Source organism: Athalia rosae, chromosome 7, assembly GCF_917208135.1.
Source record: "Athalia rosae chromosome 7, iyAthRosa1.1, whole genome shotgun sequence".
Taxonomy (NCBI): domain Eukaryota; kingdom Metazoa; phylum Arthropoda; class Insecta; order Hymenoptera; family Athaliidae; genus Athalia; species Athalia rosae.
Window position 1 is genome coordinate 13074857 of NC_064032.1, and position 17530 is coordinate 13092386.

Below are 17530 nucleotides of genomic sequence, written 5' to 3' on the forward strand. Positions count from 1 at the left end.
TTGAACTTTTTTACGCCAGATCGCGACCCTCTGTAAACTTGAACGGAATTAGTCGCAGATAGTTCCCAACGTGGTTCCAACCCATCAGCTGTCAATTGTAGCCAGGAACATCTTTGAAAAATACATTGTTACATGCTGCATTGTTCACTGGGAAAAGTACGATGGAAGTGTTTGAAGGTAGGAAGTTTGAAAAGGAATACAAAAAATACTTTCTCATTTTACAGAGTCACTTCCGATTTCAATCTTTATGAATATTACATCAACTAAATTTGATGTTTTCCAATTTAGCAGCACGACGTCGCAATTGGTTTCACAATCAGCTATCGCCAAAATGATAACTCAAATGTACATACCAAACAGTTGTTCGGAATTTACAAAATAACTATTGCAATAAAAAATACTGTTTTCAAGGTAAAATTACAGTATTTTTTATCGTGCCTTACCAACAAATGTCTTAAAGTTTGACGCCGTAGATTTTAGGAGGTTAGAGCGCATCTGTCCAGCTGAAATCTTCGTATCACAAATAGATTAAACACGCCACGTAGACACGTTGGAGTTTATCTTTTGAATCCAGATGCTCTTAAACGAAGAGTTTTTGCTGTTAGAGATTCGCAATTCGTAATCGCATGTAATTTACGAAGTTGAATGAAAAGGCAGGAATAACGCGCAGAATTCGAATTTCGAATATTCAAATCGAGCGACCCATTTTTTTTTTAAGAAATATCTCGGGGTCGGAGTTGCGGACCTGCAATCGAAATTCAATTTATGGCGGAAAATTGCGATAAAAAGAAAATGGAAGAATCTGAAATTCAAATTCAAATTTTCATATTTCAAACCATAAAACAATACAAACTTATCTGAATTCGGCCTCAAAGCACTAAATAGATGGTTCTCATTTTTATAAATCGGAAGGCTTTCGCTGACGTCTAATCCACGATACTTCTTTTCATTATTTACGCCCATACAGTAATTGATTTACTCAAAAGTTCAGTGAATCAACCTTTATTCCAAAGGTCGAATGAGCCTAGGTCAATGAAATCCTTTTTTAAAAGGTCATAGTGCTATGCAATGCTTGTTCGATTGATAAAGAAGAGATTTTTTTAACATTTGTTGCAGTCCGAGATCCGGACATCGTTCAGGCCCTTCAATGGACCAAGGAAACAGTCGAGACAATGATTACGAGGGTATTGATTACAGAAGATACCTACAACTATTAACAATCGAAGAAACAATAAAAAAATAAATAAACAAAAAATTCTATCGTAATAAAACATATTTTTTAATGAATTCATAGGCGTTTACTAACGCTGCTGTACGCCGATCAATATGGAGCGATACCCCAAATAAGCAGCACTCGCTTTCTGACGTTTTCTTCACTGTAAAGGACGACACGCACGTGTAAGTAGAGAATAAAGTACTCGTTTTTGGAATTCTCGTTTACTTTGATATCACTGATAACAGTTCACGCAAATGATGCGTTATTCCAACTATCCACAACGCGAATTGCCCTGAAAAACGCGAATTTCAGGGCTAATAAGCAATCGGAAAAGTCGGCCGACTTTATTCGTGATAATAGTTTAATAGTTTTCTTTTTCCTCTTAATACAGGGAGTTAACAAATGTGAAGCTTCTTCGTGAGCCAGATTTTCGGTTTACCAGTATAAACTCCTGCCTCGAGTCTTTCTTCTTAGCAGCTAATATAGACATCGGTGACCTAGAAGTGACCGCAGATTTTTACGTAAACAATAGCGCCCTTGATTATGTTCTGCCTCTCGCTACATCTGGTCAAGTTACGTGAGTACCGAAAGCTAGTTGTGAATCAAATATTTTCAACAAATAATTCATTAGCTCAATTCTTCCACAGGATTACCTTCAAAAATGTTAAGGCTGAAGGACCAATTGGAGTTTATCCGATAGAGGACTGTTTTCTAACGAAAAATTATTCACTTTGTTACAAACCTGAAAATACGACCATAAAAACCGTTCATAAGGATAACGAGGGAGAGGCGACCGTCGAACTTGGCGTCGATAGTACCGGTGAGCTGAAGATTCGCATTTCTCGCTCTCGAATGGATAATCTTCTTGACCGGGAGTACAAATTTTTCGTGTTCGTTTTTTTCAGCTAATCTATTCAAGGATGAAACGCTCGGTTCTCATTTGTGGATGGATCTGACTCACCTGTTAACTAAATTGTTGAAAATGGAACTCGACGAAGTTTTGTGCGAACTATCAGCCAGCGATCTTCTTCAAGGAGAATCAGATTACGTTGACGGAACGATGTGAGTGCAATAAATTGGTCGTCCGAAACCTGAAGTAGAACCCCGTGAAGTATGAAATTTCTTACGCTAACAATTTTCTTTTACTTCAGAGAACACAGCAACGCAGTAAACGTGGTGACAAATGATATTTTCGACAAGATCATCGCGAACGCGAACAACAGGATCAATGAGCTGAACCTTTCGACGATTCCAGGGCCAGATATCGACGCTTCGTTCAAAAAAAAACTCGCAACTGTTGTGACGACCGGACATTTCACCGCCAGAAATGGCACCTTTCAAAACATGGCAAGTTTGGCCAGAAAAGGCGATGTCAGTATCGCTATCGAAGATGGAAAATTTGTCATATTTGGAAGAGTGGGGCTCACAGAGCTAAAGGTTTGTGGCAAATTCTGCAAATGCGTAAGAATCCCTGCGTTTAATATCAACGAATATTAATTTTTCCGTATTATCAGATTTCCTATGACCATTACACGGCAAAGTTGATGGACGTTGGGCCCACAGGAAAAATTCAGACGACCGTTGGTCGGAACGAAGCGCTTTTCAAATTTATTCTTGAAAAAACTGATCAGAAAGTGAAAATTCGATTAGCAGATTTCAAGATCACCGATATTAGGTCGGTAAATCTTTCACTTCTCTTGGCTGAACGACAAGTTGGAGGATGCAGTCCTACAGTTTTAATTTCATATTTTTTTTCAATTCTATCCTTCAATTGCAGCGAAATTGAGGCTCACGTGACGGGGTTGGGCGGCCTCAACTGGTTGACATCAAAGATATCTTCCTGGATCGCAAGCATCCTGCGTTGGAAGGTGGCACCTCTCGTCGAGGTTAACGTTAAAGAGAATGTTAACAAAGTGCTTGAAAATTTCGATGTTAATTCTTTGTTAAAAAAATGACTATCTTTTTATCATGGTGTCGAACTACCGGTCGAGAATGACGTTGAAGATTCTAGTCTACAACTGCAGGAACCGTCTAGAAATCAAAGTTATTTTTACACCAAGTTATTCAGGATGAATTTCTTCGCTTGAATTTCTTTTTCATATTCGACCGCACTTCGATTGGAAGAACTCTTGAACGTGTCGCGTTAGCACGCTCAAATCCGGAGGAAACCTAGGAAATTTTTTCCGTAAGCTTATTTTTTGATTACGACGAATCAATCGCATTTAAAAACAGAAGAAAATTAACGCATTCCAGTATTGAACCTTATTCTATGCTTTACCGGTGAAATTAACTAGCATGAATTGTTTGCACGGATTTTTAAAATCTCTCGAGATTTTAAACTTTTGATCATTTTTGTCTATACGAAAAATTTTGTCAGATTTGATGTTCTTCTTGCTTCGTTCTTATAATTAGAATTTAATGAGTTTATTCTTCTCTGTTACCTAATATTAAAATAACTTTGTCAATTTTTTTTTTTCATCATTCATCAAAAACCGCTCAAAACTCATTTGAAAAATAACGATGAGGCTTATAATGTCAATAATAACAAGAAAGCAATGATTACACATTCATATTAACGATTTCAATACCTAGGCAAAAACTAAAGTTATTGTTCGCGATATTTTTTAATAGACAGTTTTAAAGATATTCATATAATAATAATACACACGTGTCATCATATTACTATTGTTGTTGGTGCGACACGTGGTTCACGTGTCGCAAAAATGTTATGGGTTGCCAGTAATTTACTGGAGGGAATAAAAAAAACGTAATTATAATAATTATTATTCTATATTTTATTTGATTGTTGTAATAAAATGATATTATATATAATAAAATAACATTTCACGCACCATATCTCGAGAATAATTTGTCTGCATACGTGTTCAATTCTCGCTTGATACTAAATTTCCAAAATGAATCAAACTGATAAGCTTAACATGTCGCAATCGAATGATTTTTGTGAGTATCAGATTTTTTTGAAATTCAATTAAAGCGATAACAAAAAAATCAATAAAATAATATGTACCGCAGATGTTTGATCGCACAGCCTTGCAGGTGTCAGATGGTAATGTTATCAGCTGATAATAATAATGAAATTCTCACAAGTGTGAAGTGTAAAATGACACACTTTAATGACAGAAAAAAGATTTTTTGGGCTTGTGTTTATTGTTATTTATTTGTTTTATTACGTTTTACTATTATCAGATTTTCATTAACAAGTTTATCTCGCTTGTCTAGTAATTACAATGAATACGCACACGTTCTGAAATCGGGAGCAAGGGGTGGGTGACAATAAAGTTGACGTATGTGCACGACTTGAAGAAGCTATTTTTTTTCTTTATTCTTTATCCGAGTTCAATCAGATTTTGATAATCTCAGTGATTTCTCTGATTTTTTTTTTTTCACTCCTTTTATGGCAAATCTATATAAAACCGTCATTGTTTATGAAATTTAAATCAGTTCGAACAAATCAACATGAAGACTTTCATCATTTTATTACTCTCTGTAGCCGCAGTTTCGGCAGCAGCAACCAATCCGTAAGATTTGACATTTTTTTTTTCATTGCATATACATCAATTTCAAAAATTTCAAAAATATAGGAAGCACCAGATTTTGGAGAATTTTGAAAAATATCCTATAAAGCAGAGATATTATTCATTGTTCTTCATTGCAATAAGAACTGGCTGGTGAATTCGACAATTATTACGAAATTGTTTAACTGTTATTTCGACAAAAATTTTACCCAACGGTCAAGATTATCTAGATATAAAATCTTCCTATTCTTTTCCCATTTCATAGAAGCAATGCTCCCGTTTACGAGGCGAGCCTGAACGAATACATTGACAATGTGATCGGTACTTTGCAGGAGTACATTAGGAGTAACAATATCGAACCAGTTTCGATTACCAATATTACGCAAAGCTTCTCCGAGGTAAGATTGAAAACTTTTATTCAAAGAAAATCTATAAATAATTTCCACCCGAGACTCGCGAGTGAAGAGAAAAGATAAAGAACCGAATGAGCTGAGTACGCTACGCGAAATAATGAAACGTTACGAAAGCGTTGGAATTTGATTTAATTGCAAGATATATTATACCGAAATCTGTGTCGATCGTATCGAGGTGTTTTTAATGCCGAAAAAGATATTTAACTATTTTCCATACTGCGATGGCGGAGATTCGATAAATTTTATCGTTTCATTAACGACGTATAATGATACGATAAATGTGCGGTCGTGTTATTTTCGATCAGATTAATTGTTTTTATATCATATTATAATATGAAATCGTTTGATAAATTTAACCGCGCAGATTAATTATCGACCGAAGCGAAACGTATAATTAACAACCGTTTGAGAATTTTATTTTCTTTCGGTTTAAAAATATTTATTTCGCCTCGGTATTTTTTTTTCTCCGTATAATTTATCACGTGAGAATCGCGAAACTTTCGTCCCGGTACAAAATGCCGCGGAAAATATTCGCGGATTTTTTTTCTCTCATTTTTTTAATCACCATTATGGGAAATAAATGGTGATTAAAAAAATGAGAGAAAAAAAATGGTTGTTTTAATTTTACGTTACGTGACCGTGACCTCGTTTTGACCACGCGGTTTTTAAAAAAAGAAATAGATGCACTGGATACCGAGGACTGACCCAAAAACACATTTGGGTAGATGTGTAGTTAGCAAGATTGGGGAAAGTGGGATTCGAGGGCGAGATGAAAATGAAAGTTTTGGGTCACCGGGACACTCATATCCATGCATAAGAAGGTGGGGTGAAAGCTGTCGAGAGACGCGTTGAGAGTTCTTCGAAAGTGATTTCTATATTTGAAAACCTTCGAAGAGAGCGAGAGTGAAATCTGTAAAGGACTGTCACTGACCTTAACCGACTACGCGACGTTTGCGGACTGTGTCCCTCTTCTTCGCAGCCATGAAAGCGAAAGTGAGGTCATATAAATATATTGAACATTAGACGTTACCCACGAGCTAGAATTCTCCTTTTTTCAAACAGCGCGACGTAACGATGACCTGACCGTAGAAAAAAAAAAAAAAGTAGAAAAATCCAGCCCGGCCCAGGAGGTCAGATTAGCGAATCCAGATTTTTAGGGCGCGACGATGAAATGTGGATTTCTAGGTTTTGGAACTCGAAATCCTTCACGAAAGTGAGAGTAACTTGTTAATGAGGATACAGCGTGAAATTAAAGTAAACCAAACTCCACTCTCGATTTCAAGTACAACGACCCCAGACGACTCGGGCGGATGTGAGCCTAGGTCAAGAAAGTGAAACCGATGTGTGTAAAAAGTGAACTCTGCAAAGGATTTTAGTAAAATTTCACCAGTGACTGGTCTCCGTAATATCATCAACGAAACATGAGCTTGAATTTTGGTATTTCAGAAACCCCTCTGGATCACCTACAGCGGTCGTCTTTCCTTGTTCGACGGCGGAGTTACGGGTTTGGTAACGCTCAGACGTTACGGTGACGTCGAGTTGGTCTACTCGAACAAAGTGCTGATTTTCACAGCCAATCTCGGCGTGGACAGACTGATGGTAATTACTGCAGAAATTGAATGGAATCGAAATAGCTACCGGTAATCGTTGCGCCAACGTCATCGTTGTACGTCCGTTCATTTTTCACAGGTCAACTACAACTACCAGGCAAAACTTCTTTCGATCAAGAGCCACGGTGGTGCCAGCGGAACCGTGAAAAACATTGACGCTACGATCAGCTTCACCTTAGATTTGGAAAATTACAAAGTCAGTCTGAACACATTCAACGTGAACAATGTAGGGTGAGTAGTATTCCAAGCTGATATTGGAAAATGTGAAATTTTCCCCAACCGGAATAACAATTTTCATTGATTTTGTCATTCTCGTTCGAAATTCTGCAGAAAAGTATCCGTGAAATTGACGGGAAATAAGGTGACCGATTGGCTCGCGAGCATAATCACGAACATCGTTGTCTCTGCAATAAAAGACAAGGCGATCACAACCGTCGAAGGCAAAGTGAGTTCGGGCCTGACTTCCGTTTTGGAAAACGTCAATACCGTCATCGCTCCCAGGCCATGGTGAAATGTTATACCAAAAAATTTGGTGACACGATTTTATCATTACCCAAAATAAATTGAATCTTTGCAATTAATGTCTTCGTTATTGGGCTCGCGGTGCATATCAGGCGTTCAAGAAGAATGGATGGGGTGCCTTATTTCCTTTAGTTTTATCGTCATTCAATCTTCGAAGAGATCGAATATGGCGGAATAGCTGGATTTAGAAAAAGTCGAGGCAGCAAGAGGGAAGAATTTTCAATCTTTTTCATGCTCGACGAAATAATTATCGGAATCTGTGGCTCGTATTGCAACGTAGTAAAAATATTTCATTTCGCATACGTATTACGAATAAGCTCTATGGAAATGCGATACTTATCTTCCAGTCTGGAGAAAAATACATAATAAAATCCAGATGAACTTGTCGGGTCCCGATGACGTTCACGTTTACATATATACACACGCAATCGTGGTATCGGGTACGTACACGATGTTACGAAAATTATTTCATTCAAATCGAAGTACAGGTATATGATCGAATTCCGCAGTCTGTCGTCAGATTCTATCTTTAGATATCCATAAAATGAAGGCCAAAGGTGAAAAAAAGAAATCAAGAAAAAAATTAATCAACGATACTTCGTGGGTCAATTTCATTGATTGTTACGCATGAGACGGTCGATGTGCCGATAGGCAGGTATGTGTATCGGTTTGGGATGATCGCGCGGAGTAATGAAAAATTCAATAAAACTCCATCCAAACAATGCGGCTGCTGCGGTATAACGTTTAGATTGATCTGAACCAAAGAATGGCTTATGTGTACATAGTACGGAACGATCCCTTCTAGTCTAGACTGTCACGTACGAGTAAAACCTTTGAATTCTAACCACCGTCTGCACAGAAAGGATATACAACCCAGCAGCAGCAGCAGCAAAAGCAAAAGCAGCAAATAACTTCACATCGATCGTCCCCCGAGCCCCGCACACGTTATACCAGGACGACGGAAAAATTCGAATTCTATTCGTTGTGAATTTCAAAAAATTTTCTCGATCCGATCGCTCGAGAAATTTCGTGAAAAACTTGCGCGATTTTATTTCCTCGAACTCTCAACGATTTGAAAATTTTATTCCCTCATCTTCAGCGTTCGGAACGAACATTTTCCACGTTCCTTTGATTCGAAAATTATTCACTCGCTACCGTGGCAAACTCGGAGCGAAGTCAAACGGAGAAACTACCGATATTCCGTAGGCAGGTGTACAACATTGAATGCGACCGAAGATAGGATTGTTTTCGGATAGTTTGCGCCAGTTTCGCGGTTGTTATTATTAGTTCAGTCCTCCGCTGTCTGTTTCGAACTTCCGTTCGTTATTCTGAAGGATTCCCAGACGCTCGACGTACCTACGATAATGGGTTTGTATATTACACCGCACAGGTATAATGTGTATACATTCAATATCGAAGATGCCCGTTCCGCGGGATATCTCGTGACGTAAAATACACGGCCAACTCTAAACGTTGTAACAATAATATCGTTACACGGTGTGTTTTCAGCGCATCCTAGTTATGCGGAACGAAATTTAATTAAGGCAAAGTGGAACGGTATACATAAATTTCGTATCGATTACCTCCGACTACGTGGACACGTGGGATGTTCGCGTAGAATACCATCGTCAAGGGGTTTTCTGTGGCAGTAGAACCGTCCGATTATCGGCAGGACCGAGACGTCGCGCACAGCGAAATTCGCTCGAACAGATATCTGGAATTTGATGAAATAAAAAATCTCCCCTACCTCTCCCCTCTTCTGAGTCAGTTCGATGATTTTTCGGAGCGGGCTCTTCTTCCACGCCACATCGTTCGATTGAATTTTGGACGGCGATTATTTCCGCGCCCGTCTTATTTTCCCTGACCGTCGTTCCATCGGCGTCTATAAATACGCAGGCGGCACACATCTGACAATGATCGGAAATAACAATAGATATTTAATGAGAACACGGCGAGCATTGTGTTCTAAATAAATGGGTGGATATTAAATATAGAAATCTAAACGATCTTCGACTTTAGTTGTGTAACAAAACGAACGTTTGTCTGTATTGTATAATTATAACGATTGTTCGAAATCACGTGGTGAGGCCTGAGGCACGTATCGCCATCGATCGTTACGTGTTCCCTTACGTCATTGTGAAACTTGGATCGGTTTTTTTTTAAACTTTAGATCGATATCTCTTGGGTGAAAAATAATTTCGATATCGAGTGGTAAAATTCGAAACAAAACAGAAAATAGTAATGAACGAACATGGCCGACGATAGCATAGTTTGCCCCTTCAGCTGTACCGTCGTTTTCGGCATCCCGTCTAGACGACGTGGAAGAATAAAAGGTATTACAGTGTTATGGGTGAATTCCGCAGCTTTCGGTAGAAAACTTTTCTCAACTCTCGTCGTTATTTCGACTAGAAAAGCCGTTGTGGCTTTAACGAGCCGATCGTTTCGCCGAGGCCACGACTTGGCTTCCGATTTACACTTTAATAGAAACGAAAATTTTTCAAATACCTTTACGGATTAATTAGCCGAGTTGATACGAGATATTAAAACGAAACTCGAGCGCGAACGAAAATTCAAAAGTCACTTTTATTCATTTTCCGTAATTGAGAAACTTGTAAAAAACACGTTAGCTGCACGGTTAAAAAAAAAACAAAAAAAAAGCTTCAGCCGAATTCAAAATTGCGATCGCATGCACAAAATAACACGTACTCACCTACGGGTTATCGTACGAAATTACCTTTACACCCGTCCTTGCTAACCTATGTAAATTCTCAAAATATTTAAGATTTTATCTTCATCGTGCGGGTCGTATACAGTCGGACCGTACCGCAGCGTATACGGTATCGCGCACGAGAAATTACATACGTGGGCAGTTTGGCATGTCGTTAAATTTTGAGCAACGGTACCGAGGCGTTTGCGGGTCACGGAAAACTCGTTGAAAAATAAAAGAATAAGTGAAAAAAACATCGCCAATTTCTTCTCTTTCGTTTACATACGAATAGAATATCGAAAATACGCGTTGACGAAGGGTGAAAACGATAGGATTCATCGGCTGTTGGCAATTTGATTCCTATATAACTAAAAAAAAAAACTAGAAATAAAAAAAAAGGAAATGGTTCTCAAAATTTTTCACAAGACATAGCTGTCGTATTTCGCGTTTCGCGTGTCGTATCGTAATTTGCGAAGTAGGAATGCGAAGTTGATGAAAGTTGGATGGATTTAAAACGCACGGTGAGGTATACAGATAACGGCGTCTGCCATTTGAATTGCGGAAGGGAATAAAAAAAATAAATAAATAAAGAGGGAAAGAAAATAAGAAAAAGTCGAAGGAAGAAGAGCTCGGGCGCGCGTAGCGCTGCTTCAATTGCAATTGCAATTGCAGCCGAGGCAGCAAATCCTGAAAACGTTGGGAAATATAGGCAGCGTACGTATACGCCGTATAATCCTCCGGCTAAAACGACGACGTTCAGACTGCAACGTTTATATATGTATACCACGGGATCGAAAGTACACACAGAATGCTGTTGGATGAGCCGCAACGTAGCTAAAAAGTTGTTCCCTCCGACGATGCTTCGAGAGCTAAAAAACCAGCCCGATTCGAACGCGAGCGCGGAATCGTTCATTGTCTACTTAGCGAAGTTCAGTTGTTGGAATCTTATGTACACGACGCGGTTTCTGGATACGTCGAGCGAGTATCTTGCCGATATTTTTCATACCGAGATTCCCACAAGGTCTTGCCGAATTGAATTCACGCGATTGCTGGCTACGGCGTTGACAAACGGAGCTTGAATTAACAAACCTGAATACGACGAGGAACTTTCAAGGTTCCCGAAATCACTACCGAACAAAAAAAAAAAAAAGGGGCAAATTGCAAATAAAGAAAGAAAAAAACTCGAACCTTTCGACAGGATTTATTCCATCCGTCTCATATCGTGAGTATCCCAGATCTTTCTTTTCCCAAAAAAATCTGTAAAATTTTTTTCAAAGATTATTCATTTTCACAGAAAACTTTCAACCAAATTAGGTAATCACATTACATTCTGAGGGAACGAGTTTCATTATGATTTCATTCTACAGATGAACCAAATTTGGAAGCGGAGTTAGGTATACAATATGATATTTGCGGTAGACAACGTCAACTCCACGTTACACATGCTCTTGTGTAATTTATGTACCAGGTGAATTAATTTTTCATCTTTTTTTTTTTGTTGTTTTTTTTCTCTCTCTCCTTCTTTCTCGGTGCAGGTATAACAATGAGGATATATATTTTTACCAAGTAACATGACAGCTGCGCATTATATGAGAAAAGTTTTACATATCATGCGGTCTGCTGCTGTGAACGATGCTCATCGTTACTAACAACAAACTTGCACATCGTATGAATATGCAGATCTCGTCATCTCTTCGCCCCTCATTCACTAACATCGACGAGAAGTCGAGAACTTCGTTACGAACTTTCGACGAAAATCTCATTCTCGTTCACTCGCGGTTTTGGAAATCCGTCAACTTTCATTTTCATTTAATCAACGACGGGGCGAATCGTTGTCACCTTCGTCGTCGAATGATTAAAAATGAAAAAAAAAAAAAAAAACAACACAGGAGAGTAACGAAAAATATCTCCGAAAGACCGCAGGTTATCGTATTCGGGGGACAGCGGTCGTTGCACTCGCGGATACGAGGAGAAAAAGAAAAATTGATGAAACGAATATTTAAAAATTTGGGAAAACGAAGAAAAGGAAGAAATTGATTCGGAGCGCTAAGTTCAGGGAAATATGCAAATGAAGGAAGATCCCCGGACCTTTCGATTCTGGTCGCGTCGCAGCGGCACCGTGAATCGTTTCACGTGTCTCTCTGTGTGAATAAGTTTACGTAGCTAGTACATACATACCTGTAAGGATTAAGTCTTGCACGAAGTAATCAGCTGCGAAATTCGGGACTCCGTTCCTCCGTATAAGGCCGGGTGCTTTGTACGTACGTAAGAGCTTCGAAGTTTTTTTTTTTTTTTTCCTCCTTTTTTCTCTCTTTCTGCGAAAGTTTTTTTTTTTTTTTTTTTGGCTCGTTTTTCTCTCTTACCGAACCGATCGTGACTCGAGTAGGCGAAGCTTCGTTTCTCTCACATTAATACATCGGCGTACCGAAGCCGTAAGATATTATTTTTATCTGGAGCGGAGAAAAAAAAAAATAGAATCAAAATAATGGAAATCGGTTTATCGATCGATCGAAACGACGATTTACGCGATCGAAATAAAATCAATTTCGAACCGGTTTTAATGGAATCAGGAAATTGCGGAACAACGAAATTTCCCGATCCCAAATACGTCGTTACAATTCAATGGAGAAAATCTCTGCGGATTTGATCGGATGAACGTGACAAAATTGGGACGGATTCGAAGAACCTCGAGTTTAGATTCTTTTGTGCAGAAGATGAAGGTGCGGGCCGGTCGTCGGAGACCGAAAAAGTTGGTTAAACTCGTTTTCGCGATCGCTGCAGAGCGGTGCGGATGCAACAGAAGCGTAAAATTTTTCTACCCCGAAAGAATCCGACGTCGAAGAAACTGTCCCGCACGCGGAATACGCGTGAAAAAAAGAAGATGATCCAGCGCGAGATAAATAATACAAGCTACTGAATAACTTGCCCGCTAATAGCAATGGACGTGGTTTTGTGAAATCGTTGTGGAAACCGTCGAAATCGTCTCACCTCGCGCCACGATCGAGACTGCCGAATTTAGTTTCCTTCCGCATGGGATTGAAGGGCGATTAATTTCCAAACATTCCACTCGGCGTTCATGTAAATAAGCTCGTTATCAACCTTTCCTTCTACATTCCGACTGTGAGTATATCAATTTATCGACCGATCGACCGAACTCGGTCACAGTGTAAGTTTCTCACAATTCGCAATCACTGCGTATATGTATACACTTGCACCGTACTCACGCACATACCAGAGCCGATGATACCCTTCAGTCTTACCATAGAAATCTCGGCGAATGGATCGAGAAACGGAAATCTGATTCCAGAGGCGCGCGAATGTGATAAGTGAAAAGAAGAACAAAAAAGAAGAATTCAGTGCCGGAAATATGACAAGTTAGCGTCACCGACCGTGCACCTTCGTTTCTTTCAACTTTGAATACCTTCTATTTTTTCCGCTGTGAAATTTTTGTGTAAAAATCGCGAAGAAAAAACCGAAAGAGAAAAAAACAAGAAAAAAAAAAAAAAAAAACTGTCACCGACCGCTGGATTCGATTTAATTTTTTTTTTTTTTAATTTTTTTTTTTTCTGCCTCGACGATGAAAAAACCGGCGACGATTGTTACGGAGTGTGGATGAGGAATCCCGCTGGAATCCGTTCGATGATTTTCATCTGTTGCGTATTAATTTGCCGCGAAACGGAGGTGAGTTTTACGATTGTAGGAAAAATAATTGCGGTCGATCGGAGAAGTAGTGCAATTCTCGTTACAACTAGGACAGCCGTCTAGCGCTATTTTTCTATTTTTTTTTTTCAATCGTAGTTAGTTTTATTCGTAATCGTATGCGATTGGCGTGGACGCAGGCACGATTAACTGTGGTGTTATATGCCCTTTTTCGATGTCCTGCACCGTTGCAGCTATAGAGGGAGATAATGAAACGACGTTTGAGGTTCTTTTCACGTACGTGTTGCGATAAATTTAGGTCGACGAGTGCGATCCGCATAGGAAATATAAATTGAACGAGTAATTCATCCGTACGCCTCGGGTTGTACCCGGCGTCATTCGCTCGGGCGATCGAAATGAATCGATTGATGGAAATTTTCGTTCGACCGGATCCACCGGCCCCCCCCCCTCCCCCTCCCCCTCCGCCACGATAACTTTGAAATTCTATTTTCTCTTGATTGATGGATCGATCGATTGATTGATTGATTGACTCGGTTGTTTTTTTTTTTTTTCTTCTTCCTCGCATCGTCGTCGCTACAGTGATTGATCGAATCAGGGGATAAGAGTCTCTGCATTGGATATAATTACGTCGCGGTGAGTAAGCGTCTAATTTGAATGAAATTTCGCTCGATTTAGAACAGAGTATATAATTGTCCCATTTGGCGAGTAGGAAAAAGAGTTACTCGCGTCTCGTCCGACTGGCGAACCTTGCCGAATCGAAATTCGCACATCAGGTTACGTATATGCAGCGTTTATTTTCGACCGCAACGAGACGAATTGAACTAGAAAAATGAATAAAAGCATCCCAATTGTTCATCGAGAGTTGTAAACCATTGTAAGAGAAAAAGGGCGTGGTAGGCAGTGTCGTCTGTTCCAACTACGTTGACAGTTGACAGTCGGCGTCTGCGGTTCTTCTCGGAAGAGAGAAGCACCGCTCCCTCTTTTTCAAACCCTTTTTTACCCCTTTCTGCAGTGTGTATGTCCTTTCCTTTTTATCTCCCTTTTTTCTGACTTCTCTTCTTTCTGCTTTTTTTTCGTCGATTTCTTCTACTTCATTGTTCGGTATTTTTGGAACTCTCGACAGAGTTCACTTTGGTACACAAGGGCGTACAGTTGTTGAGAAAGAGCAATTGCATAGATCTGTTTTTTTTTTTTTTTTTGGTTTTCCAATGATCTCCGAAATTTCGTAGACTCGTTACACTGGCTCCGACGATTTCTTACAATTTAGATTTTTCACGGTGTACTTCCGAATTCTGAAGTATAAATTAACAAGTCGGAAAGGGGAAAACAAGATGAACGTATTTCGAAAAAAATCCATGCACCGGCAGATGCTAAAACACCTGTTCATTTGAATATACATACCCATACATACGTACGTACGTGCAGATTTCGCGTACCTCGAGCGATGCCAAATTGAGTGATGGTGCTTTCGTGGGAATAAAAAATATCTTTTCATTTTCTACTCGACATCGGATACAAAATTTAACACCTTTGGCCCGGACTGGATATACGGGAATAGAAAAATGACTGCATAAAATTGCGGATATAATATCGAAGCGATTCATCCGATCGACTACTGCGTACACTATACCCATGTATACCATGTATGTACTTCGGTATCGCATATCCACGAGAAAATGGTCAATCGTAAAGAAACAGGTTGAGAAATACTGCGGCGCCAGTGTCAACGCTGCATGGCGCCGTTGCAGTAACAGCAGCAGCATCTCTTTATACTCGTATGTACGTACACAGAGATACCGTATAGGTATACATAAATATATATATATATACACACAAAAACTGTACGCTATTTATGCAGATACATAACCCGTAACAGTACATATCTATGTAATTCCGTTCACATATCATGTCGACGCGGGCCCCGACATTATACATATGTGTAAAAACATTGTATACCTGAGTACGGGGGCATACAGGTACATGAATACCTGTCGTGTGGTACGGCACATACACGGTGTCCGTAATATATATTTATACATTCGCATAACATATATATATGTATTTATAGGACATCTAGGTACGTCGGTAATACCTGGGGTAAAACTTTGCATTTGCAACTCATGACTCGCTCGAGAGGAAAGTGTGACACGGTCAGCTCGTGTGAACGCAATGGAAGTGGCAAAAATCTACGAAAAGAGAAGGTCGCTTCCGATCGGAGTGACCTATGGGACGAATTTCGGTATCGAAGATAACGACGAAATACCGTGAGAACTACGTCGGTTCGCGTCACGTGTAGTTGAGAGAACCTGCAGACGTTGAAAATTTTCTATTTTTCCTACCGTCTAGTTTTTCCATCCTCCTCATTTTCCTCCTGGCTGGTTCTTCGCGGAACGGGGGGATAGGTTTTCTTCGCTTACCTCGTCTATTTTACCGTGCAAACACAGATTCCCTTGGCGCGGTTTTCTTTCTTCTTTTTTTGCCTACATCCGACATCGTCATGCGATTCGCCGTAACGCCGCAAAAACGAGGGAGAAAAAAAAAACAAAAAAAAAAAAAAAACGGGAAAAGTTTTTATTTCTTTTTTTTCTCGTACATCGGGCCTCGGGTACAGGTGTGCACGTGTGTAACCGTCGCGTACGTACTCTCTTCATACCTCGGAGAACGTGAAAGATTTTTGCCCTCCGCAACTTCGTCCACCCGTACAGAGAGAGACCCCCCCGCGGTCTATTACGTGTTCATGAAACTTATAAGCGATATCTCGTCAGACTCTTTTTCTCCCTTCTATCGGACACCGCGTTGCAAAGGTTTCTCCGAGAAACGGTTCGGGAAATTTCGTTACTTTTCCATCCGTTTTTCTTGCAGATTTTACAAAAAAAAAAAAAAAAATAAACCGAGACAGAGAAGTTATATGACTGTAAACGACGACGACCACGCTCAAGATGTAGATGAAAAACGAACCGGCGGCGGTTGTGCCCGTATAGTCGGCTGCTGCATATTGGCTCTTTTGAACTCGCGTACGTTATAACCGACGTGTGCATCGTTAGACTGCTGCCGCGTATGCAACCTTTTCACCGTATATAAAAGTAGAGTTGCGGATACGCCAAGGGGAATTGCTGCAGAATTCTATCAAAGGCTGGAGATTAGACGGACTACTCTTTCGCCTCGCCGTGTATGTGTATGCGCGCAATCCGTGTATCGCAGGTAAACGACACGTATCACATGTGTATATGTATGTACGTAAAAACAACTTGCACCGAGTGCTTTATATTTTTCTCTCCTTTTTTTTTTTTCTTTTTTTTCTTTTTTCGTATATAATACGCCCACCCCCTTCGACCGCATCGATGCATAATCGATCAAGTGCAACGACTGAAGAATTTACCTCGCAGAATTTTAATATTCCCTTCATACACATGGGGTCGTATATGTGTATACGTATGTACGTGAAGTAAAAATATATTCCGCGACGATTCTTTCGAGACAGATGCGGGACGCAGGTGACTGAAACGTACGCCGGATGATTATTTTATTTTCCTACACTTTTTTAACGCACGTTTTTCGGTCTGGCTGTAACGTACAGTTTCATAAGTTTATGGCACAATTGGATTTCGACTGACCTTAACCACCTTGTAGGAATATATTTTCAAGGGTTTCCGCGCCTTACGAGAAATCGATTTTTCAATCACAGCGCGCACGTGTGTAACGTACGCGCATATAACAGCTAAAGCGTTAAGTACATTAGGTAATTGACGATCTTCGGGCTCCGAAGCTGGAAATCGAGCGAAATTTATTCCCGGACAAAAAAAAAAACGTGTGTGAGGGTTGTTGTTGTTTATTTATTTATTTTTTTTTTTTTCACTCGGTCTGTT

At 39.7% G+C, this 17530-nt stretch overlaps 2 protein-coding genes across 2 annotated transcripts; both read left to right on the plus strand.

Moving 5' to 3' along the window:
• Positions 1-21: 21 nt before the first annotated feature.
• Positions 22-4072, plus strand: LOC105687974. The gene is made up of 9 exons (XM_012403957.4): positions 22-177; positions 1117-1184; positions 1295-1398; positions 1608-1793; positions 1864-2036; positions 2122-2278; positions 2368-2653; positions 2731-2891; positions 2994-4072. The coding sequence occupies exons 1-9, from the start codon at positions 162-164 to the stop codon at positions 3169-3171; spliced, it is 1329 nt and encodes a 442-aa protein (XP_012259380.2). The 5' UTR covers positions 22-161; the 3' UTR covers positions 3172-4072.
• Positions 4073-4600: 528 nt separating this feature from the next.
• On the plus strand, positions 4601-7352 carry LOC125501826. The gene is made up of 5 exons (XM_048658844.1): positions 4601-4755; positions 5018-5150; positions 6612-6764; positions 6855-7006; positions 7106-7352. The coding sequence occupies exons 1-5, from the start codon at positions 4694-4696 to the stop codon at positions 7284-7286; spliced, it is 681 nt and encodes a 226-aa protein (XP_048514801.1). The 5' UTR covers positions 4601-4693; the 3' UTR covers positions 7287-7352.
• Positions 7353-17530: the final 10178 nt, after the last annotated feature.

Bases quoted from the DNA above. Each gene is read 5' to 3' on its own strand.
- LOC125501826 (XM_048658844.1), top strand. From the start codon at position 4,694: ATGAAGACTTTCATCATTTTATTACTCTCTGTAGCCGCAGTTTCGGCA. The intron at 5,151-6,611 runs GTAAGATTGAAA...TTGGTATTTCAG, and splicing joins TTACGCAAAGCTTCTCCGAG to AAACCCCTCTGGATCACCTA. The intron at 6,765-6,854 runs GTAATTACTGCA...CATTTTTCACAG, and splicing joins TCGGCGTGGACAGACTGATG to GTCAACTACAACTACCAGGC.
- LOC105687974 (XM_012403957.4), top strand. The intron at 2,037-2,121 runs GTGAGCTGAAGA...CGTTTTTTTCAG, and splicing joins ACTTGGCGTCGATAGTACCG to CTAATCTATTCAAGGATGAA. The intron at 2,279-2,367 runs GTGAGTGCAATA...CTTTTACTTCAG, and splicing joins GATTACGTTGACGGAACGAT to AGAACACAGCAACGCAGTAA.